The following is a 26609-nucleotide window of genomic DNA, read 5'->3' on the forward strand; positions in this document are numbered from 1 at the left end:
CAGGTCTCGTGTCTCACATTGCCGGGTGTCATGGAGGGTCACCGCCTACAGGAGCGCACACACGCATCGGTACAGTATATTCAATGTGACAGTGTTTAGTAGCGTAATACATTGATCAACAGAAAACCAACACATACCTTTACGCCCGCCAGTACGATGTTCTTGGCTGCGAAACAAAAACAGATTTGTCACACGATGTCAATGCCCCTCCCTCTCTCTCCTCCCACAATGTTACGCAATGTCAAACAATAATGTTGTCATGTTGTGTGATGTAATGTAATAAACGGTGTTTCGTAGGGGGGGTTTGCGGCGAAGCGGAACCACCCACCGATCTCCACCCCCAGTCCTCCCAGTCCACTCAGGAAGACGGAGGACTGGGCCATCTGCTGCATGGCCGTGTCCCCCAGAACGTACCGCTGACGGCTGGATGGAGAGAGAGGGGGGGGCGGGGCAAAGCAGAGAGAGAGAGAGGGAGGGATGGGGGAGACAGAGAGAGAGAGAGAGAGAGGAGAGAGAGAGAGGGAGAGAGAGAGGGGGGGGGCAAAGCAGAGAGAGAGAGGGATGGGGGAGACAGAGAGAGTGAGGGGAGAGAGAGAGAGGGAGAGAGAGAGAGGGAGAGAGAGAGGGGAGAGAGAGAGGGGGAGAGAGAGAGGGGGATGGGGAGACAGAGGGAGGGAGAGAGAGAGGGGGAGAGAGAGTAGTGTGGGGAAGAGAGAAAGAGAGAGGGGTTGGGATGGGCAGAATGGTAGAGAGGGGGAGTGTAAGCGGAGAGAAAGAAGGTGGAGGATTGAGGAAGGAGAGATGGTGCGAGAGAAGGATGGAGAAAGGAAGAGACACAAAAGACAGTGAATGAAAGAGAGGCCAGGCAGTTCAGTCTCCAGTAAACCTACCACCGCCGTGTCGTACGTCATCGAGCCGGACGGCGGCGCCAGGCCGCGCTGAAACCAGAAGACTCACCTGTACAGGGAGTCGTCGATCTCCATGGAGTCTGCAGCCATGACGGGAGGGGAAGAGGGGGGGAACTCACTGGTCCAGGAAACAACAATATCTACAGAAAGAGAGAGAGCGAGAGAGAGAGAGAGAGAGGGGGGGGTGGGGGGGGTTAGGAGAAACATGATAGGATACGAACGGGCGGCACATAGCTCGGGAGGTTAGAGCGACCGGCTGTCGTGCCCAAGTGTCCAAGACACTGGACCCCAAAATTGCTTACGTGTGGCGCAGTACCTAGTACTGTCGCCTCACAGCAAGAAGGTCTCCGGGCCTTTCCGTGCGGAGTTTGCATGTTCTCCCTGTGTTCGCAAGGGTTTCCTCCCCAATAGGAAAAACATGCAGAAGAACGGATGCTCTTCAGTCCGGTCCCTGACCAGGACTTGGACTGAGCACTTGGACTTGGGTCCCCGGGCGCCAGGAATGATGGCTGCCCACTGATCCTGGCTGCCCCTGGAGGAGGACGGCTTGGGATGGGATAAATGCAGGAAACTCCCGAAAGTTGCATGTGTGTGCTGTGTGGCCACTCAATATATGTAATGTGTGTGATCACTGTGTGGCAGAATAAAGACCCCCCCCCAGGTCGTGTAATGTTTAATGACAACAAGGGAGTTGTGTCTCAGTCATTCCAATGCCATCCAACGTTAGACGGTGCAAGATTGCGTTCACTCTAAGCAAGGCACACCTGATTCAAAAACCGTTACTGAGGGAGGTCAATTTAAAAAAGGAATTAGACGTTAGTGACTGCTGGTAGCAGAAAGCAACTTTCTGGACTAGCTAACAGTTCTGACATTAAAAACAACATGAAATGTGTCGGCTAGTCTGCTACGGTGCTAACTAAAACACGGACGGACACTCGTTAGTCACAGTAGTCCAATTATTTTTTTTAGATAATGTTGGTGGGTGAAGCTACACTTGCACTGTCTAACGGCAGATGAAGAAATTCAACGTAGTCCTTCTCGAAGGTACCTTTCAGATGTCTGAGTGCCCTGCTAACACGTAGCTAAGATGAGTTAGCTTCCAAGGCTAACTAACGAGACTGCTTACTCATAGGCCATCGGTGTAGCTAATGCTAGCTATAGCAACTAGCTAGCTAGCTGATGCTGTAGGGCTGGAGCCGGGTTAGTGCTACACATAACAACCCCCAAAAACTGGATTAAGGCGATGACGATCCCAGGAGAAGTACCCATATAGTTGGAGATGTAAGTGTGAATAATGCTATTCAGCTGAAGGGTATAAATGCACTATTGTGCGCGATAAAACCATAAATATGAAAGAATGTAGGTTACCTGTCACTGTCAGTGTGCGCGAGGAGTTGTTGTAGCGAATGAATGGTAGCTCTTCCGGGTTACCCTAGTCACGTGGTGGCCTTTCACAGTATTTGATTGGTAGGTATTATTATAAGAGCATTATGACCAAGCATAATTTGGTACAGGCGTGGGCACTGGCAGTCTGTAAAGTCGACACACTGCAAGGATGTGTTCTATGGCTTTGGAACTTATGCTTTACACTTATCCATGCACAGATCTGTTCAATCCAGTATCATGTCGCTTTCATGACAAAATCAGTGGGGCTGAGAACCTTTAGTCCTGAAGGAATTGAATTTATGTGACTAGTGAAAATAAAACATAGGCTACTGTATGAAAGTGTTAGAATATTTTGAATATACCTATACATATTATGTCATGCTGCAAAGCTCCGGATTTTGGAGAAGAACAGCCTGTTTAAACAGACAAAGTTCATTTGTCCAGTCAAACATTTACAACTGACAGACTGAGGGTCATTGCATGTGCCCGAGAAGGAGCTTTTCAACATAGGCCTACTGGTAATGTGTGATATATGAAACTCCCAGCCCTCCCTCCGTTCATATTGGTTAAACGACAAACCTCCCTCCCCCGGTAGATTACCTCCTCTGTGAGTTTTTGCCAATAATAACAAACTGACGCACATATGCGCACATATAGACTACAGCCACCACGCGCAAATTCCCCGTTTTTTGGACCGATTTTCTGGCTCCCCCCAATTCGCCTGACCTGACTGCGGACTTCTCTCCCACGGCAATGTTCAGCAGTCGCGTGGCTTTGCGCCGGCTCCAACGGATCGCCGTAGCTCAGTCCGGTAACACCGGGGGTCTACCGGGCACAGCGCAGAGGGACATGTCTACCCTGCCACGGGTGTATGTGACCCGACAGATCCCCCCCGAGGGACTGAAGATCCTGCGCGAGTCTGGACAGTGAGTAAGCAACCGGACATAATCTAAAGATTTTAAATGCTGCCAAATTTTGGATTATTGAATTATTTTTCATTGCTTCTCATGATAAATTCTAGTTAGTCAAAATTGAACATGGTGGGTGGCCTCGTGTTTTACTTCTTTTGTATAATTTTAAGTTTGACTATAGGTAATGAATGTTAGTGGGAAAAGTTCATTATTTACTTTGAGTAAACATGCAGGATTGCTAGTGTTTGCCTGATAAGAGGACAGGAGAGGGAGGAGGAGAGGTTCTCATCCAGTTAGCTCTCATCCCTCAGCCTTGAAGTGTGTGTGTGTGTGTGTGTGCGTGTGTGCGCGCGTGTGTGTAGGCCCACATGTAGTAAGCCTATAAATTAGATAAGCATGCTTCAACTTCCATACAGTTTATTTGTGATCACCGTCACTTTATACTGAGGACAGCAGTCAGTCTAACTAGGTTTGTGTTTTATTTCCCAGAGTGCAGTTTGAGCTGTGGGACTCTGACGACATCCCTGTGCCCAGGAAGGAGTTGCTCCAGAAGGTCAAAGGGGTCGACGCGCTGCTCTGCGTGCTCACAGAGAAGATCGATGCCGAGCTACTGGATGCCGCAGGTCATGTGATTGGCCATTTACAGTTGCCATCGCCATTGGCTGATCACTGACACGCTGCCGGAGCATCCTCTCACCGACACCTGTGTGTGTGTGCGTGTGTGTGTGTGTGTGCGTGTGCTCCTACAGGTCCGAACCTGAAGGTCGTGAGCACTATGTCAGTGGGCTTTGACCATCTCACTCAGGAGGAGCTGAAGAAGAGGTCGGTGACGTGATCATCTGTCTCAGCCTACTGTACGTACAGTAACGCAGCGGTGATAACCCCCTGTCTGCGTGTGCTTGCAGGCGGATCCGCGTGGGCTACACCCCGGACGTCCTGACCGACGCCGTGGCCGAGCTGACCGTCGCTCTGCTGCTCACCACCTCCAGGAGACTCGTAGAGGCTACGCACGAGGCCAAGACGTAACTTCGCTGCACACACACACACACAGATATACACACACACAAAGGGCTATGGCCCTCACTGATGTCTCCGATAGCTGAGATCAGAGTTTATTATTATCCTCAACTTGTATCAGTCACATGTTTGTGTTGTGTGTATAATCCCTCACTCATCTCTCTCTCAACACATCTCTCTTAAATTCTCAATTTCTGTGTGGTTCCATTTCTCTCTCTCTCTCTCTCTCTCTCTCCCTCCCTCCCTCCCTCCCTCCCTCCATGTCTCCAGAGGGGGTTGGGGGACCTGGAGGACGCTGTGGCTGTGTGGATATGAGCTGGCCAACAGCACTGTGGGCATCCTGGGACTGGGCAGGATCGGTGAGAACAACAACAACACACACTCTCTACACAACAACACACACTCTCTACACAACAACACACACTCTCTACACAACAACACACACTCTCTACACAACAACACACACTCTCTACACAACAACACACACTCTCTACACAACAACACACACTCTCTACACAACAACACACGCTCTCTACACAACAACACACACTCTCTACACAACAACACACAAGCTGAATCCCAAATCGCGCACTTAGGCGAAAGTGCAGAGCACTCGCGGCCTTGTGGCCTTACATGCGCGTTCCCGCTAAGTCCACAAGGGCTCAGGGTAGTTCCAAAACGGAATTGCTAGGTCCACAAGTGCGCCATGCCGCCATTTTGCGCACTTTAACCGCACTTACCGAAAGTCCGCAATTTCACGGACTTAGGAGCAGAAAATACCCACAGCCCACCGCGTCTCATGTGACAGTGCTTGAGTGCATCCGAGTCATGATCCGAGTGCATCACACATAAATGATGACATTTGCAGATAACACAACATTTATCTTGAAATCCACATGCTGCAAAACATATCCCACCCAACCTAATTTTTTTATTATTATTAAATTAAAACAGACGTCAATCGGTCAATTTGCAGAGCTGAAGGGAGCGTCAGAGCAGCCTCTGCGTCGGAGGAACGCGGCAGCCAATGAAAACGAAGTGGGAGGGGTATTGAGCGAAACTGGGAGTGCTGTCCCATTTAATTCACGGCCCTGCACCCTCTGGCCCTTCCAGCTGACGTCAATTAAGTGCTCAGGCCTCAGGCCACAAGTGCGAGGGGCCGCAAGTGCGGTTTGCGCACTCAGATTGGGATTCAGCTACACTCTCTACACAACAACACACACTCTCTACACAACACACACTCTACACAACAATACACACGCTCTACACAACAACACACACTATCTACACAACAATACACACTCTCTACACAACAACACACACTCTCTACACAACACACACTCTCTACACAACAATACACACTCTCTACACAACAACACACACTCTCTACACAACACACACTCTCTACACAACACACTCTCTACACAACAACACACGCTCTCTACACAACAACACACACTCTCTACACAACAACACACGCTCTCTACACAACAACACACGTTCTGTACACAACAACACACACTCTCTACTCAACAACACACACTCTCTACACAACAACACATACTCCACACAACAACACACACTCTCTACACAACAACACACGCTCTCTACACAACAACACACGTTCTGTACACAACAACACACACTCTCTACTCAACAACACACACTCTACACCACAACACATACTCCACACAACATGCACTCTCCACACACTGTCCAGTGAAATTTTGTGGTTATTTGCTACAGCATGTAATTGTGTGTGTGTGTGTGTGACAGGGGTGGCCATCGCTGAGCGCCTGAAGCCCTTTAAGGTGAAGAAGTTCATCTACACAGACGTGGAGCCCAGGCCTGAGCTGGCCGCCATGATCAACGCTGAGTACGGTGAGGACCGCTCGTCACCAGGGACACATGTAGCCTCCAGCTGGAACTGATGGATGGATGGATGGATAAATGGACGGATGGATGGATGGGTGGATGGATGGATGGATGGATGGGTGGATGGATGGATGGGTGGATGGATGAATGGATAGACAGTGTCATACTCGATAGCTTATTCACAATGGGAAGGAGAAAGAAAAGCTGAACGACGCCTCATTGCAACGAGGAAGACAATCGGGTCTTCAGTGGCCAATCACAACTAGGGCGCGATATCTTCGCACCGACACCCGAGGAAGACCCAACGGTCGAAAACGCTACGTCACCAAATCACCCGGGAGCACGGGAACGGTGGCAGCGCGCGCCGTTTACCTTCGTGTTTTTATTTGTGACCACCCCTCTCGCCGCAGTCTCTCTGGACGAGCTGGCCAAGCGGTCGGACTTCCTGGCGGTCTGCTGCGCTCTCACGCCCGAGACCAAGGACATCTGCAACAAGGGCCTCTTCTCCAAGATGAAGGACACCTCCATCTTCATCAACACCAGCAGGTGTGGGAGACGCGCTCGCACGCGCTTTTCTTGTTCTTTTACGCGTACACACACACCAGATTTTTCACACTAACATGCTTGCTTTGTTTGTGTGTGTGTGTGTGTTTCAGGGGCGGCGTGGTGAACCAGGAGGATCTGTACGAGGCGCTGTCCACCGGTCAGATCGCGGGGGCCGGTCTGGACGTCACCGTCCCCGAGCCCCTGCCCACCAGCCACCCCCTCTTCACCCTCAAAAACTGCGGTGAGTCGGACGGACCCGCCCGCCACTGCTTTCCACTGTTGCTAGGCAACGCTTTCCTGCCTTCCTCTGGACCTTTCCATGCACTTGAAGTTTTATTAAGTTTTACGTCAACGTCATTTTATTTATACAGCACCATTTATACAAATCAGTGTGGCACATAGTGCTTTACATAAAAAGGGTTGGATAAAGACATAATTCTTAACACAAAGACACTGAGCACATTCCCCATGTGTGAGATGAGAAGCATCTGAAGGACCTAGCAGGGATCGTTGTTTACCGTTGGTCTCTCTCTCCGGCCCTCTGTCTCCATCTTTCCATAGTGATCCTTCCCCACATCGCCAGTGCTTCCTACACCACCCGCAACGCCATGTCCGCCCTGGCAGCCAATAACCTTCTGCTGGGCCTGGGGGGGCAGCCAATGATCAAAGAGCTCAAGCTTTAGAGACCAATCACTTGCTACCAGGAAGGAAATAAATTATCATAAGAGCACAAGAGATTAACCTGATGAATCGTCCAATGCAATGTTTCCTTGTCTCCTTCCCTTCTGCCAAACTAGGCATCATAAACTTGTACTTCCAAATTCAACACAAATTAAATAAATAAATGGAGAAAGCCAAGACAATAAAGAATGCACTAATTTCTCCTACAGTAGTTTTGGATATTTTTCTTACTTGTGCTGCAATGATGACAATGCAAATAAAGTTGTGACATTTCAATATTTTAATTCAGTCTATACAACAACTGAAATGATATGTCTATCTTGTTAGTTTTTTTTTCAACAAAGAAAAAGAACAACAATTAGTTCTTCCGGGGTTACACTGTGTCATGTGTAAAGAAAGAACTATCCTTCACTTTTGGCATGTCCATAAAGCCCAGCTTTTCAAGCTACAAGGCATAAGGCAGTAACTTCTGTTACTAATTTCTAACTTATTTGATTTTGAGGCCTCTTACATGTGTTGTTTTGGCATATCCAGTATATATCCACAAATGGGCATTTTGTACAAATATGTCACACAGTGCACTTTCAAAGATTCACGTAAAAGAAAAACAACCGTTTACACAACAGCTACAGAAGACAGTACAATGGAACTGCTGAATCATGTCACAGTGAGAGAATTGGAAGCCATTTTTAAGATTTTGTAGCAGGGGTCTTTGCCCTCATTTTGTTCATGGGTACCCACAGAGCTCTACCTGACCAAAAATGTAAATCTCCATCATCATTGCAACTTTTAATACTGTAGGTTATCAGCAGTTAAGATGTGAGGACTGGCATCAACAGGATAGCATATGTTTACAGTCACAAAACTACAAGACAAATTATGTGCTTGGTAAAAAAAAAAGACCTAATAACATTATTTTCAACGGATACTTACTCAGTTGTTTTATACAGATTGGTTAACAGTGTAAAGACTCTACGACAATGTGCCAACTAGGAAATAGATCAATAGAAGCAGTGGATTAACTCATCATTCTGCAACAACAGCACAGAAGACAAACTACAGCCAGACGGAAAAAACCATAAGATCTGTCCTAAAGCAACCCCTGAGTGTGTCTGCACCATGCTGCGCCCGTCCAGAGCACAGATCTGTCCTAAACCCACCCCTGAGTGTGTCTGCACCATGCTGCGCCCGTCCAGAGCACAGATCTGTCCTAAACACACCCCTGAGTGTGTCTGCACCATGCTGCGCCCGTCCAGAGCACAGATCTGTCCTAAACACACCCCCGAGTGTGTCTGCACCATGCTGCGCCCGTCCAGAGCACAGATCTGTCCTAAACACACCCCTGAGTGTGTCTGCACCATGCTGCGCCCGTCCAGAGCACAGATCTGTCCTAAACACACCCCTGAGTGTGTCTGCACCATGCTGCGCCCGTCCAGAGCACAGATCTGTCCTAAACCACCCCCTGAGTGTGTCTGCACCATGCTGCGCCCGTCCAGAGCACAGAAAAGGGGGCGGATTTGGATCAGGGCCATCTTACTCTATAAAGACGTGGGACGTAGAAGTGGGGGTTGCTCTGACACTTCAGTTCGCTGTAACAGAACTCTACATCACTGAATCCACACTGGTCCAGACAGGGAAACACAGAACCACAACTCATTTTGATTACGATCAAAAACGACCAAAAAAAAAAGTGTGTCTAGTAGTGCCTATGTTACAGTAGAGGTGTTAAACGTACAAAAAGATCTTTAAAATGCCATGATGCTTTACCAAACTGTTACACAACGTCAGGTTAATTTTTTTTTTTTTAAAGGACAAGTGATTAAAGCCATTAAATGTGCAATATTTACATTTCTATGTACTGCTTACACACAGGTCCTCCTTAAGGCTACAGTCTCACGACAGAAGTCCATCATTTTATCTCTCTCTCAGGCTACATTTACAGAAATACGTTGTCAATTTAAAACACCGGTTTAAAACAAAAATCTCCATCTACATGATCGCTTTAGCACCGTTTCAGAAATAATCTCAGTTCATACTAACAGGCCAGAAAATGCATGTCTGCAGCAGAATCATAGTTCTATGTTGGCGTCCGCCTCACCAACTCTCACTAAAACATTGTTTACAAGCTCTTGTCTATCTGATCTACCCGGCGCTGTCGTCTGCCACACAAAGCCAGATGTGGACCGCTGCCGGGCAGGTTAATAACTTACTGTCATCACAAGTTTATATTTTTTTCCTGATCTGACCAACGTGATCATGCTCTGTGTGTGTTGCATGAGAGGAGGGCTGTTGGGTGGGACAACGGTGTGTGGGGGGGGTTTAAATCTACTCTAGTAGCAAAGTTATGTTTTAAAACAAAAACGTATTGTGTAAACATAGCGTCAGATCTTTTCAACACACACACACGCACACACACACAAGCCACAAACAATGCACACACACGTGTGCACAAAACACACACACATACACACACACAGAAAACCATGAACTTCATTCATTCTAAACATGAGCCTCTTGTGCAAATTAAAACTCTAGTCCTATTTGCTGCATGCATTTGTCTTGTTACAAGAGATTCTAGACATCTACAAGACAACAGAGTGTGTCCTATTCAAAAGGTGCTCTCAGACAAAAGGCAACTTCAAACGTCCATTAAATCTCACATAGGACGAGTACAAGAGCTCTAACACAGTCGCAAAAAAAGATCTTACCACTTCTGAAGACAAGCTTTGACTTCAAACCGCAGCTCTAAGCTAGCACATAAATACAAGGGGAATTGATTTGTGTCTCGGTTTGGGTGGGCGAGTTCAACGCTCAAGTCAGCGTTTCCTCATAATAGCTGTAAAACGGTAAAGGAAAAAGAAAAACTCTCAGGGCGCAAAAGTTCTCTAAAACAAGCGCACCCCGACTTCAAAAAACGGTCCACTGGAACCAAAGGAAACCAAACTCCTTCAGGTGTTTGTTCAGAGCCAGGCAAGTAGGTATGTCTGTCTGGCCCAGCCAATACCTCACAGCAGGGGGGGGGGGGGGTCTTTCACAGGAGGCTGGCGGGCATGCTGCTGTTCTGCCACCTCAGGCAGGTGGTCTTGGAGTGCTTGTACAGGTGCGACGACTGGCTGAAGCGCTTGCCGCACTTGAGGCAGGCGTAGGGCTTCTCGCCCGTGTGCACGCGGATGTGCTTCTTGCAGTCGGTCAGCGTGAGGAAGGTCTTGCAGCAGATCTTGCAGGCGTACTTCCGCGCGCCCTCCACCACCAGGACGTTGTGCTCCGACAGCGCCTTCTTGCACTTGGACAGGACGTCGGCCGAGGCGCGCGTCAGCTGCGGCAGGTTGGCGTGGTCGGCGACGTGGCGGCCGCCCGGCTCGTAGCCACCGCTGCCGTTGAGGAGCAGCGGGCCCCCCGCGGAGGAGGAGGAGGCGGTGTCCTGGAGAAGGGCCCCCACCACTCCTCCGCCTCCTCCTACTCCTCCCCCTAAGCCGGCGGACATCTTGGGGGCGATGCGCCGGAAGCCGGGGAAGCCCAGGGAGGCGTCCGCGGCGGAGGCGTTGCCCCCTCTGGTGGCGCGGACGAGGGAGTGCAGCCCCAGACTGGAGCGCTGGAAGTCCAGGGAGAAGGGGTCCATGGCCCCGCCCCCTCCGCCGGGGCTTCCCAGCCCGTCGTGCAGGGGCCTGAGGAAGAGCGAATCGGACTGGAGCGCGTCGGCGAATCCCCCGTGAGCCTCGCCCCCGAGGAAGTGCTTGTTGGACGAGCCGGGGCGCAGCAGGGAGGACGAGGCGGCGGACTCCGGGCCCAACAGGAAGTGGTGATGATGTGCCTCGCCGCCGCCGCCGGTCGTGGTGTTTGGCAGGTCGTCGTCGCCGGCCCCTTCCCCGCCGAACACCTTGGCGCTGAGGAAGCTGGTGATGCTGAACCCGGACTTCCCGTCCAGGCCGTCGCCGTACCCAAACCCGCCGCTGCCGCCAGCAACGCCGCCCTCCCCGCCCAGGAGCTGATTCCGGGACTGGAGCGGGCCGCTGCTGGGCTGCGGGTCGGAGGTGGAGGTGAAGCTGCGGTCGCTGCTCTCCGGGCTAAGCTCCTCCTCCTCATCCTTGTCCCCGCCCCCACGCTCCGGCTGGTCGCTGAGGGCGCTGCCCTCCGCCTGCGAGGTCACGTCGCTGATCTCGTCCGCCGGCTCCGGGGAGCTCAGGGGCTCCCGTTTCACCACCACCTGGCGCGCACACACACACACACACGGACCAACAGGAACACTGATGAGAACACTCCCACGGTATGCAAAACAAGCTGACCTTTCAATGAGGGGAACAATCACTGGGAGAAACCAATCACAACAGCTTTCATGGCCGACGCGACGGCGCCGTGTGAACTGACCTTCTGCTCTGCTCCGTCCTCCTCCTCTTCCTCCTCCGTCCTCTGTGTCATCTTCATCCCTCCGCCCCCCTCCAGGTACTCCTCCTTCCCCACCCCGCCCTGCAGCAGTCCGGGCTCCTCCCCTTCGCAGTGGCCGCCGTCCGATTGGCTGGGCATCTGCGGGTCGTCCTGGGACGCGTCGCCGACCAGGCCGGCGATCGTCGCCTCCAGTTTAGACTCCTCCCCCATCTTGTGGGAGTCGGGGGAGAGAAGCCCCGCCTCCTGTCCCGCACCGCCGGTGCCCCCCTCCCCCATCAGGACGCCGGGGGGCGCGGAGGGGCGGGGCCTCTGCCTGGGCCTGTCCTCCGACAGGCCCAGGGAAGGCTTCCGCTTGTGGAAGCGGCGAATGGGGAAGGACGCCCTCTGATCGACCGCTCCGCCGCCCACTCCTCCGCCTCCCGCCCGGTCCTCCTCCATCCCGCCCAGGGCGGAGCTCACCAGGCTCAGCCCCAGCTGCTGCAGCAGGAAGGACCGCTGGAGCCTGGACGTAGCCGCGTTAGCCGCTAAGCTAGCCGTGTTACCCGCCAGGCTGGCATTCCCATTCAGGTTAGCGTTAGCCGCTAACTCGGCTACCTGCTGCTGCTGCTGCCTGTGCCTCTGCTGGTCCATCTGAGGTTTGTGATGGTGGGCGGGCCGCTCGGCGGAGGCCGGCGGGGACATGGGCAGGGTGCGGGTGGTCAGGTAGTGCTTGCAGGCCTTGACCACGCCGTTGAGGTGCAGGTGGGAGGCGGCCAGCAGAACGTCCATGACGTTGCTCTCGCCCAGCATCAGCGTGGAGGTGTACATCATGTCCACCAGGGCGGCGAACGCCTCCGCCGTCACCACCTGGAGAGAGAGACGCACGAAGGGGGTGAGCATCAGTTGAGAATGTCTAGTCTGGTCTGGTCTGCTCTGGTTGGCAATGGGCCACAGTACATAGCAGCACATGTCAAAGGATGATCAGAGAGTCTAGGACTACTATTTTTTTTCACTGGAAAAACTGACTTGTTTTCGTTATTACAGACAGATGACACAGACCCCTTTGTATTGTGTGCCACAATAATAATAATAATAAATCATCATCATCATCATCACCCTTATTCTGGCCACCATTATCATCATCATCATCATCATCATCATCACCACCACCACCATTATTATTTTCTCCCTCACCGCCATCTTTATCTTCATCACCACCACCAACACCACCCTCCTCATCCTCACCTCGCTGTCCAGCTGGATCATGTTCATGCTGGAGTCTCCCTCGGCGACGGTGAACAGGGCCCTGAAGTGGGTGCTGCAGGCGGCCAGCACCGAGCGGTGGGCCTTGAAATGGCGGCTGCCCACCACGATGACGCAGTCGCACAGCTGGCCGTGCACGCGCTGGTAGTTTAGCTGCTGGAAGATCTGGTCAAAGTGCCCCGGGAAGTCCATGGCCTGGAGGAGATGAGGGATAAACGAGAGAAAAGGGGATGTGAGGAGGGGAGGAAGAGAGGGAAGGATATGGAGCAATGGGGAGGGAGAGAGGAAAAGATTGATGCAGAGATTAAGGAGAGAGATATGGATGAAAGCAGCCCATCTGATATAATTCCTGCTTTAGTAGCTACAGTAGAAGGCGTGTTGGCAACATGACGTGATTTCCTAAGTCAGGCTTGAAAAACAAGGTGACGTCTAGTAGCTTTGGCACCTTGTAACATAGTGAGCGACTGATTATGTCAGCTAGTATACATATAGATAGATAGATAGATAGATAGATACATACATACATACATACATACATACATACATACATACATAGATAGATAGATAGATAGATAGATAGAAAGAACAAAGAGATCAGCACTGGCTAGCTGACATGCCATGGTGTAACTAATTTATTTAACCACACTTATTTGGCTAGTATAAGCATAGCATTGTTACAACTGGCTGCCAAGCCACGTAAGTTAGCTAAGGAGTTAGCTATCTAGCCTGGCAAGCTGGAAATAGTTAAAGCCGTCCACCGTCCATTTAGAGATAGACTAGCAAGCTAATTATAATAGCTAATTCTAAATCAGTGCTGCTAAACTTGATGAATGGATCTAAGTGATTCGACCGACATTTTGTGGCTAAAATAGCAGACTGTCAAGTTTCCCCTTGAAAGACAGCAAGCTAGCGTTAGCCAGTTAGCAAACGTTAGACTAGCATCAGAGCCGAGCAACATTGGAACTAGACGATGGAATGGGAAAACCATAATGAAAAGTTGGGGAAAGAACGAGGTTAGTTACCTTATGCTGTATCTGTACCTGAAGCCAGCCGTTAGACAGGGTGCTAGCTAGAGCTAGCTGGCTAGACAACAAGGAAGGGCCTCCGGCGCGGGTCCGGCTAGCTAAGCTAAGCTAGCTAGTCTACGGATGCTGGACTACTCGCGGATAGCCAGCTTCGCTATCGCCGGACAGGCTGTAAATTACTAGCCAGCGAGGTAAAAGTACACAGAAAATGTCGTCTTTAGATAGTGCTATGTCACAAGGAAGGCTTAGTGGATGCTCGTCGTCCGTCCATGCTCTGTATGCTTTCTGCCCAGGGAGGCAGCCAGGGCTAATGGTCTGGTTGGGTCAGTAACTCGCACTCTACTTTGCGAGGCGCAGGGCAGCACAGAGGGGCGGAGGTTGGCGCTGGCTGGATACTGACAGTTTTATGCATGGTGGTTGCCTAGGGCAACCTCTCCCTGTGAGGTGGTGTGTGGCACCAAAAGCATACATTTTATAAACCCGATGTAAAGAATACAATTAATTCAGCAATCTGATCACTGCGGAATAAAACATAGGCTATATGAACCACCATCAGCACTTATTCTGGGACATGTAATATATATGTAATATGTAAACAATATATACTATTTTTCCCCACAACCATTAAACGCTTAATTGAAAAAGCTTGTTTCAACTATCCAGATTGCATCACATTGCAATGTATAGGGTAGATTTGGCACAGACAGGCTGGTGACTCTGGTCCCAACCAGACACTGTAGGCGGCGGTATATCCCCATGACCTCATCGAGGTGAAGCGTTGCAATAACATTTCTCACCACTGGGGTTCGCTACAACACCCCGACGGCGTTTCCTGTTGTATTGACAACAAACATGGCCGACAGCAGCTGTGCTATCGTATGTTGCGAGGAGGAGAGTGAAGCAGATAAAGCGGTTATCGGTAGCTATTGCAATTTATCATTTGGTTTGTTTTAATGTAAGATGACTGTACTCCCAGAACATGGTAGTTTAGCACTTCTGGGGAGTGACGTTTCAATGTAAAACGCCCAGTAATGTCGCACACGTGGGTAACGTCACGCCATGGGCAGACGACCCTCACTTCAGCTAATGCATTATAATGCATTATCACTTGGCAGTGTCGTTAATTCACTTTGAAATAAAGCACGTGGGAAATGATTAAACTGCATAGATCTGAGTCTCTTATCTCTTTCTATATATATAGACACATAGATACATACTTAAATAATCCCCGTGGAGGAAATCTGTGATTTCAGCGGTGTGTGTACAGTATATATAATAGCCTATGTATTTGTTTTAATATTCAGTCCAGTTTTCTAATGGGACCTTGAAGAACACAGATCAGCTGGACTTCACTTTCTACAAGCACATCGATGAGAGCAACCCAAGGAAGAAGACCAGACGGCTGGTGGTAAGAAGAGAGAACGCCGGATTAGAGATGAATACTAAAGGAATGGTCTTATTCAACAATACATGATCATTTATCTATTTTCCCTTTCTCCATAACTCCTTTAACCCTTTAACCAGGTGGCAGAATCTGACAGACTGTCTTATGTTGGGAATAACTTTGGAACAGGATCCTTGAAATGCAACAACCTTTGCAAGTAAGGGACATTTGTTGTTCCTTTTGACAGTTCCTCCAAGAGTAGATTCTTTAAATAATCTCAGAGTAGTGTTTAAGAGAGGACTGAAATGTGACTCAATAGTTGTTGTAAACTGTTGCGTACAGGTACTATGTTGGAGTCTTGAACAAGCAGACCATGCAGATGAAGGTGCACAACGCGCAGCTCTTCAACATGAAGCCTGTCATCCCAGGTACTCCCCAGCACAGCCCATATTATCTTAGAGCTGCATTCAAGAAAACAGTCGATTGAAACACATGGAACGTAGTTGATTATCCACTGGCGCTCATGCGCGCTCTAGAACATTGTGTTGAAAGGAGCAATTCAATGAAGTGTTGCAGAACATTGCTCATGCCTTGACGGCAGCCCGGACATTAGTAGTCGTGATGGAAGATATCAGTAGTCGTGATGGAAGTGTGTGGCACTGTCTCTCCAGGGGAGTCTACAGAGACTGGCACATCCCAGAGTGTAGATCAAACGTACAGAGAGAAGGTAGGCCTCCACCTTCAATTACTGGTGTTAGGTTACTGAAAAGGCATGCACCTACTGTGCTGTGCATGGGACGATAACTTTGAACCTAACCTGTGGACCGTCCTGTATTAACCCCTTCTCTCGCCTGGGCCCAGGTGGACTCTCTGATTGAAGCGTTCGGCACAAACAAGCAGAAGCGCGCCCTGAGCTCGCGCCGACTGAACCAGGTGGGCAGCGAGACCCTGCTGCAGGCCGTGGCCAAGGCAGCCCACAACGTCATCGACCAGAAGGGTCTGGAAGGTAAACAGACCGACTCACTCAACGCTAGCAGATTAACACAGTAGACTAGCTCACGACTAACTCTACTAACTCCGCACGACTCGACACGACAAACCACAGACAGTGGAACGACTGAACGCACAATTAGACTTAACCAACTACGTGCTGGTGGGCTTTCACTGAAGTCGCTCGCTAAAGTAGGCTCACCCGCTCAAAATAAAGGACTATGTCTCGTCTCTTCCAACACATGTGACCCTCTCTTCTCCCTTCTCTCCTCCCCTCCAGCTCTGCAGCAGGAGGTGGCTCAGACAGAAGCCCAGACAGAGGTGGCCCTCTACCTGCCTCCCTGTCACTCAGACGCCCAGACACCCGACCAAGTCTACCTGTTCGATGACCGTATCCTTCACCCGCTCGCTGGCTGGCTGGCTGGCTGCCCGTGTGTTTGAAAGGAGAGTGTCTGCACGTGTGTCATAGTGGTGTCTGTTGCGCGCGTGTGTTTTTTCTTGCCACTGTTATTGCTATGTGTGTGTGTTTTGCCGCTGTTATTGGTATGCGCGTATGTGGGTGTGCGAGTCCTTATCCACGTCCCAGTGCTAACCGCGGCAGAGTACGAGTCGCTGAAGGAGCCGGGATCCAAGATGGCCACCCTCACGGCCGAGGAGCTGCAGAAGATGAGAGAGGAGGGGGGGTAGGAGGAGCCTCGCCTTCGACCACCACACTGTCCTCACCACATACCGCACTCACCACAACCCCCCAGTCCACTTTCTCCACCACAGTATACCTAATAGTTACAGAGCTGTAGCTAGTGTTTTGGAAATACCTACTGTTTTGGAAATAACTATTGGACAAAACCATGGAGGCGCACATTAGTTTTACGGCTCCTGACGTGTGCGTGCGTGTGCGTCTGTCATTCCAGGAACCTGTGTATTCTGCGGCAGCTGGAGACTCTACCCGCCGCCGGCGACGCCAGGGAGCGGCGGACCCGCTGCGCCTACTACCTCAGCCTGCTCATGAAAGTCGCACGCCAGAAGATGGTCACGCGCAAGTGTGCGTATCGCGCCGCCCTTCTGCGTGTGTCTGAGAGAGACTGACAAGATGGTGACTGTGTGTATGAGAGCTGTGTGTGTGTGTGCGATTATAGTATGTATTTGAAGTTGTCTCATGTATAACCTTGTCATCCATTTTCAGTCGGGCAAGAGGAGGGCTGCCCTCGCCTCATCCAAAACAAGCTGCTGAGGACCTTCACTGTGGAGACCTTCAACAACGGCAGGTACTGGTGGCCACGCCGGATCATGACCCTTAACCCCCTCCATCTCTCTCTCCCCCGACCCATTCCGTTTTTAAATGACCGCCCTGTTCATGTGTGTGTGTGTGTTTGTGTGTGTGTTTCTCCAGGGTTCAGAACATGGTGTCCACGTCGATGCGCGTGAAGGTGGCGGCCTACTGCCTGGCCCTGCTGCTGCACCTGAATGACATGACGGCCAACCTCACGCTACTCCAGCGCGACCTGGGGCTCACCGAGGCCAGGTGAGACAGCAGGTCCACACACACACACACACACACACACACGGGAGTCACTGAGAACAGGTTTCTTACCAGGGGGGTCGAAAGGTCACCACCACCTCAACGTAACGAGTGTGTTTAATCACTCCCAAGATTACCCGTGACATGTCGCTCAAAAGACCAAAGCAGGTCTCTGTCGGGGGTCTGTTGGTATCCTGTGAGTTCTGGCGAGTAGTAGTGCACCGGCTGACTACGTTAGATGCAGTTATTGTAAGTCGCTTTTGACAAAAGCATCTGCTAGATGACTAATGTAATGTTCAGTATCTGTCATCCAAACACACACGGTTCTGTGTGTGTGTGTGTGTGTGTCCGTGGTTGCGCTAGGATGCTGGAAGTGGCCAAGTCCATGGGGCTGACGCTGAGCCGGCCGGCCCGGGGGAAGGCCGCCGTGGAGGCCGGGCAGACGGACGAGCACAGGATGGCCTCCCTGGAGCTGCCGCTGGTCAAGTACGATCAGATGATCGAGCGCAGGAAACGCAAGAAGATGCGTTGAGGAGAGACGGAGGGAGAAGGAGGAAAGAGGAGAGGGAGAAGGAGGAGAGGGAGAAGGAGAGGGAGGAGGAGGAGGAGAGGGGGTTAAGGGATGATGAGAAGAATGGAAAGAGATGGAAAGACGACACTCATCAGAATCCACCTCAAAGATCGTTTTTGTCGGTTGTATTTTGTACACAAGTAAATAAAATAAACTGAAATGAAAGAAACGTGACGATTAATTTCTCTGAATTTCGACTCAAGACCACACGCTAATGACCGAAAACATCAATATTTATATTGTATAGTAAAACGTATAGGCACATTCGTAGAACAATTACATATTGCACACTTCAATTAAGAGTAAGCGTGATTTGTCGGCTGGTCAAACGGGCTGACCGCTGTGCTTGCGTTTGGTTTCGCTAGAACGAGAATTTGAGCTTGCGATTTGTCAGTCTGCAAGGCCACGTGATTTGGAGGGATCAATCGATACCCATTCATACTAGTCCATCTAGCAAGGCTTTTAGTAGCAGGCTAGAAGCTAGGACCTGTACATTCTTCGACTGGCTCCCAGGGTGCTATTATCTGATCTATAAATCATCTCCACTTGCAAACCACTGGGGCCTAAGTGGATCCCTATGAAAGAGATCAGCTAGTCTGTAGTGGTAAACTCGACCTATGCTAAGCAAACTATTCCATAGTATCACTGCACCTACATTCCATGGTGTATAAACATGTATGTTACTAAGTTTATCACATAGGGATAAAGGCTTAATCTGTGCTTTAGTATGCGAGTATGAAAAAGTGACAATGTTGTATGCATGTACATTTTATAGAGATAGATAGCATAGCGCTTTGTCCTGACTTTGCAGGGCTGGCTTCAAGACCAGCAGAGTTCTGGAGTACTGTACAATGACGTTAGTTTCATTGAAAAGTGGTCCCAAGCGTTGGTAGCTCCTCTGGGGTTGATCTTCAACAGAGATCCCTCGACGTCTATTCCAGAACCTCCAGGACTCAAAAGAATGTTCTGGAACAAGACGCCAACCTAAAACATCTTGAGAGTCCCCAAAAAACATTCCGGATGAGAACGTCAGAACGTCCCCCAGGACAACGGGCTCCCGGTGAAGTCATCCGTTGTTGGCGGGGCGGGGGTGGCTGAGGTGGGGGGGGTGGGGGGGGTTACAGGATGGAGCAGAAGACGCTGCCGTTGTTGTGGCAGCCGCTCTCCACGGTGGCGGTGATCCGGGTGGTCACGGACATGGCGAGGTGGGAGGCGTGTCGGGTGGAGGAGCGCCCCGAGGGGGGGTCGGTGACGGGCCGAGGGGGAGGCTTCTCCAGGGACCAGGGAGGGGCTGAGGGACAGCTCCTATACAAAAGCGGGGGGGGGGGAAACAAATGTTATTGTCCCGACCGGATTGCATGATCGTGGACACATGTATAGGTATAAATAAAACATTTCATATTTACTATAACATATTTTCATACACAGTACATACATTACGTGTGCCTTGCAAATGCGGTTGTGAATCTCAATAGGACTAAACTGGTTAAATAGAGCTAAAGTGATTGAGTGAAGGGTTGGACAAAGGGGGGGGGGGGGGGGGGGGCATGTCCAGTTGGTTTCCTAGCTACCTGTTGCTATGCTTCAGCAGGCTGTTGTTGCGCAGCACACAGCTCTCGTTTCCCGGGTCGCTGTACAGCAGCGGTTTGGTGTTACCGGGGTGACCTTGGAACAGCAGGTTGTCGTGGACGACGCCCTTGGCCAGCCCCTGCACGGCGATGCCGCACCCCTGCACCGGCTGGACGCGGTTACGCAACACCTGAGGCGTAACCACACAGAAACATGACCACCACGGCACCGTGAAAAGAGAGAGTGTGTGTGTGCGCGTGTTGAGCTCCGTTCACCTTAACGTCCGCGCAGTCCATCAACCGCATCCCGTATCCACGGTTACCCACCACGTCGTTCTCCACAATCTGCCCGTCGCCGCGGAAACTAACACCGTGGCTCCCGTTGTCGTAGATGCCGTTGCCGCGGAGCTCCACCCGGCACTCCTTGTCCACGGTGACGCCGCCCCGGCTGTTGCCATGGACACAGTTGGCGACCAGCCGGGTCAGCTGACTGCTCTGCAGCACGGCGATGCCGGCGCCACGGTTACCGTTGACGAGATTAGCAACGACGTTTAGCGGCTCACTGCTCTTCACATACAGACCGACCGCTGAAGAGACCAGAGAGAGAGAGAGAGAGAGAGATGGAGGGAGAGAGATGGAGAGAGAGAGATAGAAGGGAAAGAGAGATTAGAGTTTTCAAAAACTCCTCTATTGTGAAGCCTATAGATACTAAAACAGTCTGTATATGCCCTCCTTCCACAGTGGGGTGTATAGGTATTTAAACCGTATATGTGTCTATACTAGGGATGCACGATAAGTATTGGACAGATATCAGGAATTATGACGTCATACAGATAAATCCAATAACGTTAAGAATAGCTCCGATAAAAAACAAAAAAACCTCAGATAAAGCGGGATTGCATAGATTTTTAGGAAGAGGTCTGTTTGATTTCTTTCTTGGCTCCGCCTGGTTTGTCTGTACTATGATGTGGATGGATTGGAAAGAGGGAGGTTTTTTTCTTTAGAGACAAATCAAGCGTTCCCTTTCTCCTGCCTGTGCTGTAAACGGCCTGTCGTAAACTTCCCCTGCAGAGAAGCTCGGTGTAAATAAACACTTTACTAAGGCTAATGTTTACATTCGTGATTCATCTGAAAGAGAGAGTTTTGTTTCCATTACTTTATGGAGCACAACAACCTAGCATCGGCACTGAATTGTTTATCTGCTAGAGTGATTCACTAGTTCATTCACTGTTCAGGGAAATACAGAGGACTCGGACTAGTTTATTTGAAAATAATTAATATGTGCAGAGACAGAACTGTACTTGGTTTTTGTTTTGTTAAAAGTGATGATATTTGGTTAGGACAAAGCCACTGTTTGTTAAATCCACCTTTGTTTACCAGTCTTTCTTACCTCCAGGTGTACAAAAACTACAGGAGAATCAAAATTTTAAAATTAATAAATATATAATCGGTTATCGGTATCGGTCTTGAGAAGCAGGAAGTTATCGGTATAGGCTTGAAAAAAAATAATATTGTGCATCTCTAATCTATACCCCTCCCTCCACTGTGGGGACTGTAGGTATTCATACCTGCAAACTTGTCGCCTTTTGGCTATAATCGCCATTTTTACTGTCAACTAGGTCATTCACATGAATCATGTCAAACCAGAGAGAGGGGGGGGGGGTTGGCTGAGTGAGTGAGGGGAGAATGACTCCCCTTGCGCTTTATCTGTTTTTGCTATGAGATTGTCCTTCCCGCTGGTGTTCAGGTAGCATTAACCTCATTGGATAGTGTAGTTTTAGTCATTCTGTGGCATTTCTATGGGCCAAGCCTAGCATTAGCTGTGTATCTATGCACACACTGAAATTCTACTTTCAAAACGCTCCAAAAAGCTTCATTTGCAAATTAAAACCGCTAAAAGTTTCTTCCAGCGGTGGACTCCCCCCACGGACCCGCCTACCTGAACTTTCGGATCTCGTCACCTTTGTCACTACTCAGAGTTTGCAGGTCTGGTATTAAAACCGTATGTGTGTCTGTACCTCCATTGCGGCTCATGCAGTTGATCTCCACCAGGGCCACGCTGACGGAGCGCCGCGCGGAGAAGCGCTCGTCCTCGCTGTCCAGGTCGCTCTCCCACGCCATCAGCTCCCCTTCCTCGTTGAAGTTCTCCTGTCCTCCTCCTCCACCTCTCCCCTCGCCCCCTCCTCCTCCTCCTCCCCTGCCCCCGCCCCCCTCCTGGTAGCCCTCCCTCTGCCCGGCGCCCTCGGGGTCCTTCCGGCAGAACACGGCCAGCCCGTACATGCGGTTGTGGGTGATGTAGTTCCCCAGCAGCTGAGGGAGGCTGGAGGACATGACCCACACGCCACATCCCCTGTTGCCTAGGGAGAGGAGAGGGGAGGGGTTGGGGGAGGAGAGGAGGGGATGGGAGGAGAGGAGAGGAGGAGAGGAAAGGAGGAGAGGAGAGCAGAAGGAGAGGAGAGGAGGAAAGGAGAGGAGAATTACATCCGAGCTACACGTCGACAGGGTCGACCGTTCACGTCGGTCCACTCGGGAAAAGTGACATGGTGGAGGTAAACAGGAAGTGAGCTCACAGTAGATGTGGTTCCCCTCGATGAGGCCGCGCCCCCTCTCGCCCACCACCACGCCGTCGGAGTAGCCGTGGCAGATGTGGTTGTTCCTCAGGACCGGGTCGCCCCCCCTGCGGATGTCGGCGCCCCCCCACTGGTTCTCGCTGATCACGTTCTCTGGGAAGAGGGGAGAGGGGGAGGGGAACGAAGGATGAGACAGAGGGGCGGGGCTTTTGAAAACGATCGGAGCATGAAAGAAAAAATAAAAACACCGGACGCGCTCATGACTTTGCGCGTCGCATCCATGAATCGCCCTCCGCCCTCCGCCTGAACTCACCCACTATCACCCCTCGGCCTGAACTCACCCACTATCACCCCTCGGCCTGAACTCACCCACTATCACCCCTCCTCCTGAACTCACCCACTATCACCCCTCCTCCTGAACTCACCCACTATCACCCCTCCTCCTGAACTCACCCACTATCACCCCTCGGCCGTTCTCGTTCACCGCTATCCCTGCCGCCTGTCCCTGGAAGATGTGGTTCCCACTGTAGAGAGAGAGAGAGAGAGAGAGAGAGAGAGAGAGAGAGAGGTGGGGGGAGAGAGAGAGAGAGAGAGAGGTGGGGCGAGAGTGAGAGAGAAAGAGTTGAGAGATTCACAGTCACAGTGAAATGTTGCTGCCGGCTCCAAGATCCAAGATCTTGCTGCAGATAAACTCTGAATACTCAATTTACAAATGTACAAGTTACAAGAGAGAGCGGGGAGGGGTGGAGGGAGAGAGAGAAAGAGGGAGGGGGAGAGAAAGAGAGAGAGGGGTAGAGAGAGAGGAAGAGAGAGGTGGGGGTGGGGGCAGGGCGGGGAGGGGAGAGAGAGAACGAGAGACGAGCATAAACATCACGGGACCAAGTTTACTGCCAAACGACTCTTTCATTCGGGGCGTTTGTACCGCGTCAGCAGACAGCGGAATTGCCGAGCGAATTAACTTTTCGCTCTATCAGCCTTCTACATTCTTCCACATTCCACTTCCGTTTTCCAGAACGCTCCAGCCCCGCCCCCCCCCCTCCCCAAGCCCCCCCCCCCCCCCCCAAGCCCACCCCCCCTACCTGACGAAGGGGTTGCCGTTGAACAGGATGTACACGCCCGCCTCCTTGTTGTCGTAGATCTGGTTGCTGCGGATGGAGCCCTTCCCGTTGCCCAGGACGACGATGCCGGAACGCAGGCCGCTGTGTATTCTGTTACACTGGAGGGGGGGGGGTTAGGGTTAGGGAGGGGGGGGGGGGGGGGGGGAGAACGGGGAGGAGAATGAGGCCAAGAAACTCACAGATAGCCACTTTACCTAAGGCTTCTATTACACTTTGTGCTTTTCCAATTGAATGCACGATTAAAGACTATGACTCTTAGTTAGGTAATACAACATCCAGTGAGGAGAAATGCGAGAAAAAATCAGTCAATTTCAGCGTATAAACCATCATAATAATCAATTATGCACAATCATATTAAACTGTGTCGGAGCAGACAGTGAAGATCAGGATTTTGCGTCTACAGCTATAGCGTTGCATTCTGGGACGGGCGGCGGCGCGCCGGCTCACCAGGATGATGGGGTTGGCGCCCTTGCGGATGTCGAGCCCCGCCTCCCCATTGGAGTGGATGTTGTTGTCGGCGATGAGGCCGCGGGCGGACAGGCGCAGGAAGACGCCCGACGCACGACAGCCGCTCACCTCGTTACGCAACATCACGATCTGGTGGGGGGGAGGGGGGGGGGGGCGGGTACGAGAGATGAGGAGGGAGTTAATCCAAAGCCGACGGGGTACAGACTAATTATATTCTGTAAAAAACTTTTTTTTTTTTTTAAACGTATTATTATAAAGTGTTTTATTTTGCTGAAGAGCACTGAGGAGTATCGATCAGCCCCCCCCCCCCACGCCCCTCCCACGCCCCCCCAGGTCCGTTACCAGGGCGTTCTGAATGCAGCGCACGGCGTAGTTCAGCCCGCGGAACACGTTGCCCTCCAGCCGGGCGCTGCCGTGGTTACACACGTGCACGCCGCCCTTGCCGTCGCGGAGGAGGCAGCGCCTGAGGACGCACCCCTGGAAGGACAGGGCGAGCAGCTGCGCCTCCGGGTCCACGTGGAGCTCCTGGCTCAGGGTCCGCAGGCTGGGGGCGGCGGAGGGGGCGGCGGCCGGCGGCGGCGAGCCGTCGGCGCCGGCCTTGAGGAGGTGGGCGAGGCCGTGGTGACCGTGGGGCAGTTTGTAGTTCGCCGTTAGCGATGCGGCGGGGTCCCGGGGCTCCGCCTCCTCTTCCTCTTCTTCTCCCTCGCTGGGCTCGCTCTCGCTCCAGCTGTCGACGTCGATCACCGTGTCTTGACACACTCCTCCTCCTCCTCCTCCTCCTCCTCGGACCCCGGTCCGTTTCGCTGCCTCTCCTTTGCTCCAGTCCTCCTGGGTGACGTTAGGGGGGGGGCCGCGCCCGGCCTGGGGGCCTCCCGCCGGGCTGCCGCTCCCGGGCGAGCCCGAGGACGTGGAGGCCCGGCCCAGGGCCGCCAGGTGCTTACAGGCCCAGTTCCTCTCGGACACCGGCGCGCCTTCCACCGTCACGGACGCCGCGTCGCTCCCCGAGAACTCGCAGCTGTCCAGCAGGCTGAGGGCCACGCCCACAAAGTGGGCGGAGCTGCCCTGCGAGAAGGAGCAGAAGCGGGCCTGACACGTCCCGGGGCCGCGCACCTGCAGCTGCGCCCCCTCGAAGTTGCAGTTGTCGAACTGGACGTGTCCCGACGACGTCTGCAAGAGAAAACGCCCCCCCCACGGGAGGAGAGAGGGTGAGAAAGAGAATCGCGAAGACTGAGGAGAAAAAAAAAAAAAGAGCTATGAGACGACTGTTCCGCTCGCCTTGTAGACGACGGTGGAGAACCAGGCGGGCATGAAGACCAGGTTGCACAGCCGGGCGGTGGCGCACTGCTGCTCCACGCACGCCAGCAGCGCCACCTCGCCCAGCTTCCCCAGGCCCACCAGCTCCACGGGCGCCCGCAGCGTCAGCTCCGCCTGCTCCTCGTACACGCCCGGGTGGAGCACCACGCGGTCGTAGGGCCCCGCCGCCGCCAGCGCCGAGCGCAGCGTCTCGAACTCGCGCCCCGCCCCCACCTGCCACACGCGGCGGTCCTTGCGGCGGCGGAACAGGTGCAGGCAGGCGCTGGGCTGCAGCTCGGGCCCGTTCTGGGTCCAGGTGCGGCTGGCCAGCGAGTGCTGGCGCAGGGCCTCGCGCCACGACGCCGGCTCCAGGTGCGGCCGGCTGGGCCAGTTGGGGTGCCGGCACTCGGGGCAGCCCAGGCACAGCTGGCGCCAGCGGGTGTTGTCCAGGGAGAGGATGAGCTCCCGCCAGGCGCGGCACACCAGGCAGCAGCGGCCCAGGTCGGGCAGGGGCAGGTAGGCCAGGATCACACGCCACAGCTCCACGGGGAGACTGCCCACGTCCATGGCCGGACACCGGGGCTGGACCGCCACCTCGCCTAGGGAAGGGAAAAGAGGGGCGGGGGTCGAGGGACCAGGCGAATTGGGACTAATAAGGGACACACAAGGGAATAATGTTATTCAAGACTAACCATTCCACGATTCCTGTATAACACACATCCATATGAACTGAGAGAGTGGTTCTATTCTGCAGAAATCATAACTGGACACAACGTCCAACAATATGTTGGATGTTCGTGCAATGCTTGTGCATCATAACCAGCGGTAATGTCATTTCAATACCGTATATCACATAGCGACGACAGTGATAACGCCTGGGCAAGCCCATCGCAGCTACTTTCAAAAGACAGAAGCGCTGCGCACACAGTCGTCTTAGCCTATAAACATTTATCTAGCTACGACATGCGGGGGTAGGCTACTAGGCGGTAGCCTACTGTAGTTAGCATCCTCTACTGTTGACAAACGTTTCTCAATACCCTCCGGTAGATACGGCTTTCCTTACCGTGTTATCTCAGCTGGATGCCTGTAACCCCGCACATCGCCGATTGTTTTTTACCTGGTTGGTAAAGGCATTGTAGTGCCAACCATGGCTA

General features: G+C 52.1%; 5 protein-coding genes across 6 annotated transcripts in view; 2 read left to right on the plus strand and 3 right to left on the minus strand.

The window, feature by feature from the left end:
• Nucleotides 1–2417, minus strand: part of uba6 (ubiquitin like modifier activating enzyme 6) — a 13214-nt gene extending 10797 nt beyond the window's left edge. The window contains exons 1-5 of one of the 2 annotated variants that reach the window (XM_084454512.1): nt 2277–2417; nt 958–1048; nt 329–423; nt 138–166; nt 1–45 (exon numbers count right to left, since the gene is read on the minus strand). The exon at nt 1–45 is cut by the window's left edge and continues 50 nt beyond it. In XM_084454512.1, the coding sequence (XP_084310638.1) occupies nt 1–45; nt 138–166; nt 329–423; nt 958–998 (210 nt within the window). In that variant the 5' untranslated portion in view covers nt 999–1048; nt 2277–2417. Of the gene's footprint in view, nt 46–137; nt 167–328; nt 424–957; nt 1094–2276 lie in introns of those variants that run through there. The other variant, XM_084454513.1, reaches the window with a different exon arrangement.
• Nucleotides 2418–2893: 476 nt separating this feature from the next.
• On the plus strand, nt 2894–7608 carry grhprb (glyoxylate reductase/hydroxypyruvate reductase b). Its single transcript, XM_084454518.1, has 9 exons — nt 2894–3220; nt 3695–3828; nt 3955–4027; nt 4111–4227; nt 4493–4581; nt 5999–6103; nt 6508–6643; nt 6754–6884; nt 7205–7608. Exons 1-9 carry the CDS (start codon nt 3048–3050, stop codon nt 7324–7326), a joined length of 1080 nt encoding a protein of 359 aa, XP_084310644.1. The 5' UTR covers nt 2894–3047; the 3' UTR covers nt 7327–7608.
• A 2362-nt stretch (nt 7609–9970) lies between these two features.
• On the minus strand, nt 9971–14094 carry zbtb5 (zinc finger and BTB domain containing 5). The gene is made up of 4 exons (XM_084454516.1): nt 13972–14094; nt 12932–13144; nt 11690–12553; nt 9971–11528 (listed from the first exon to the last, which is right to left on the minus strand). Exons 2-4 carry the CDS (start codon nt 13139–13141, stop codon nt 10356–10358), a joined length of 2247 nt encoding a protein of 748 aa, XP_084310642.1. The 5' UTR covers nt 13142–13144; nt 13972–14094; the 3' UTR covers nt 9971–10355.
• A 732-nt stretch (nt 14095–14826) lies between these two features.
• polr1e (RNA polymerase I subunit E) lies at nt 14827–18417 on the plus strand (the record flags this gene model as incomplete). The annotated part of the gene is made up of 12 exons (XM_084454474.1): nt 14827–14893; nt 15279–15382; nt 15499–15575; nt 15701–15786; nt 16030–16085; nt 16220–16364; nt 16629–16739; nt 16935–17031; nt 17260–17390; nt 17532–17613; nt 17739–17870; nt 18231–18417. 12 exons carry the CDS (start codon nt 14827–14829, stop codon nt 18397–18399), a joined length of 1257 nt encoding a protein of 418 aa, XP_084310600.1. The 3' UTR covers nt 18400–18417.
• Nucleotides 18418–19556: 1139 nt separating this feature from the next.
• On the minus strand, nt 19557–26607 carry fbxo10 (F-box protein 10; the record flags this gene model as incomplete). Its single annotated transcript, XM_084454514.1, has 11 exons — nt 26519–26607; nt 25438–26104; nt 24505–25329; nt 24142–24291; nt 23656–23792; nt 23030–23100; nt 22577–22729; nt 22025–22363; nt 20283–20593; nt 20010–20197; nt 19557–19743 (listed from the first exon to the last, which is right to left on the minus strand). The coding sequence occupies exons 2-11, from the start codon at nt 26020–26022 to the stop codon at nt 19557–19559; spliced, it is 2946 nt and encodes a 981-aa protein (XP_084310640.1). The 5' UTR covers nt 26023–26104; nt 26519–26607.
• Nucleotides 26608–26609: the final 2 nt, after the last annotated feature.

Source organism: Borostomias antarcticus (genome assembly GCF_949987555.1).
Source record: "Borostomias antarcticus genome assembly, chromosome: 20".
NCBI lineage: Eukaryota > Metazoa > Chordata > Actinopteri > Stomiiformes > Stomiidae > Borostomias > Borostomias antarcticus.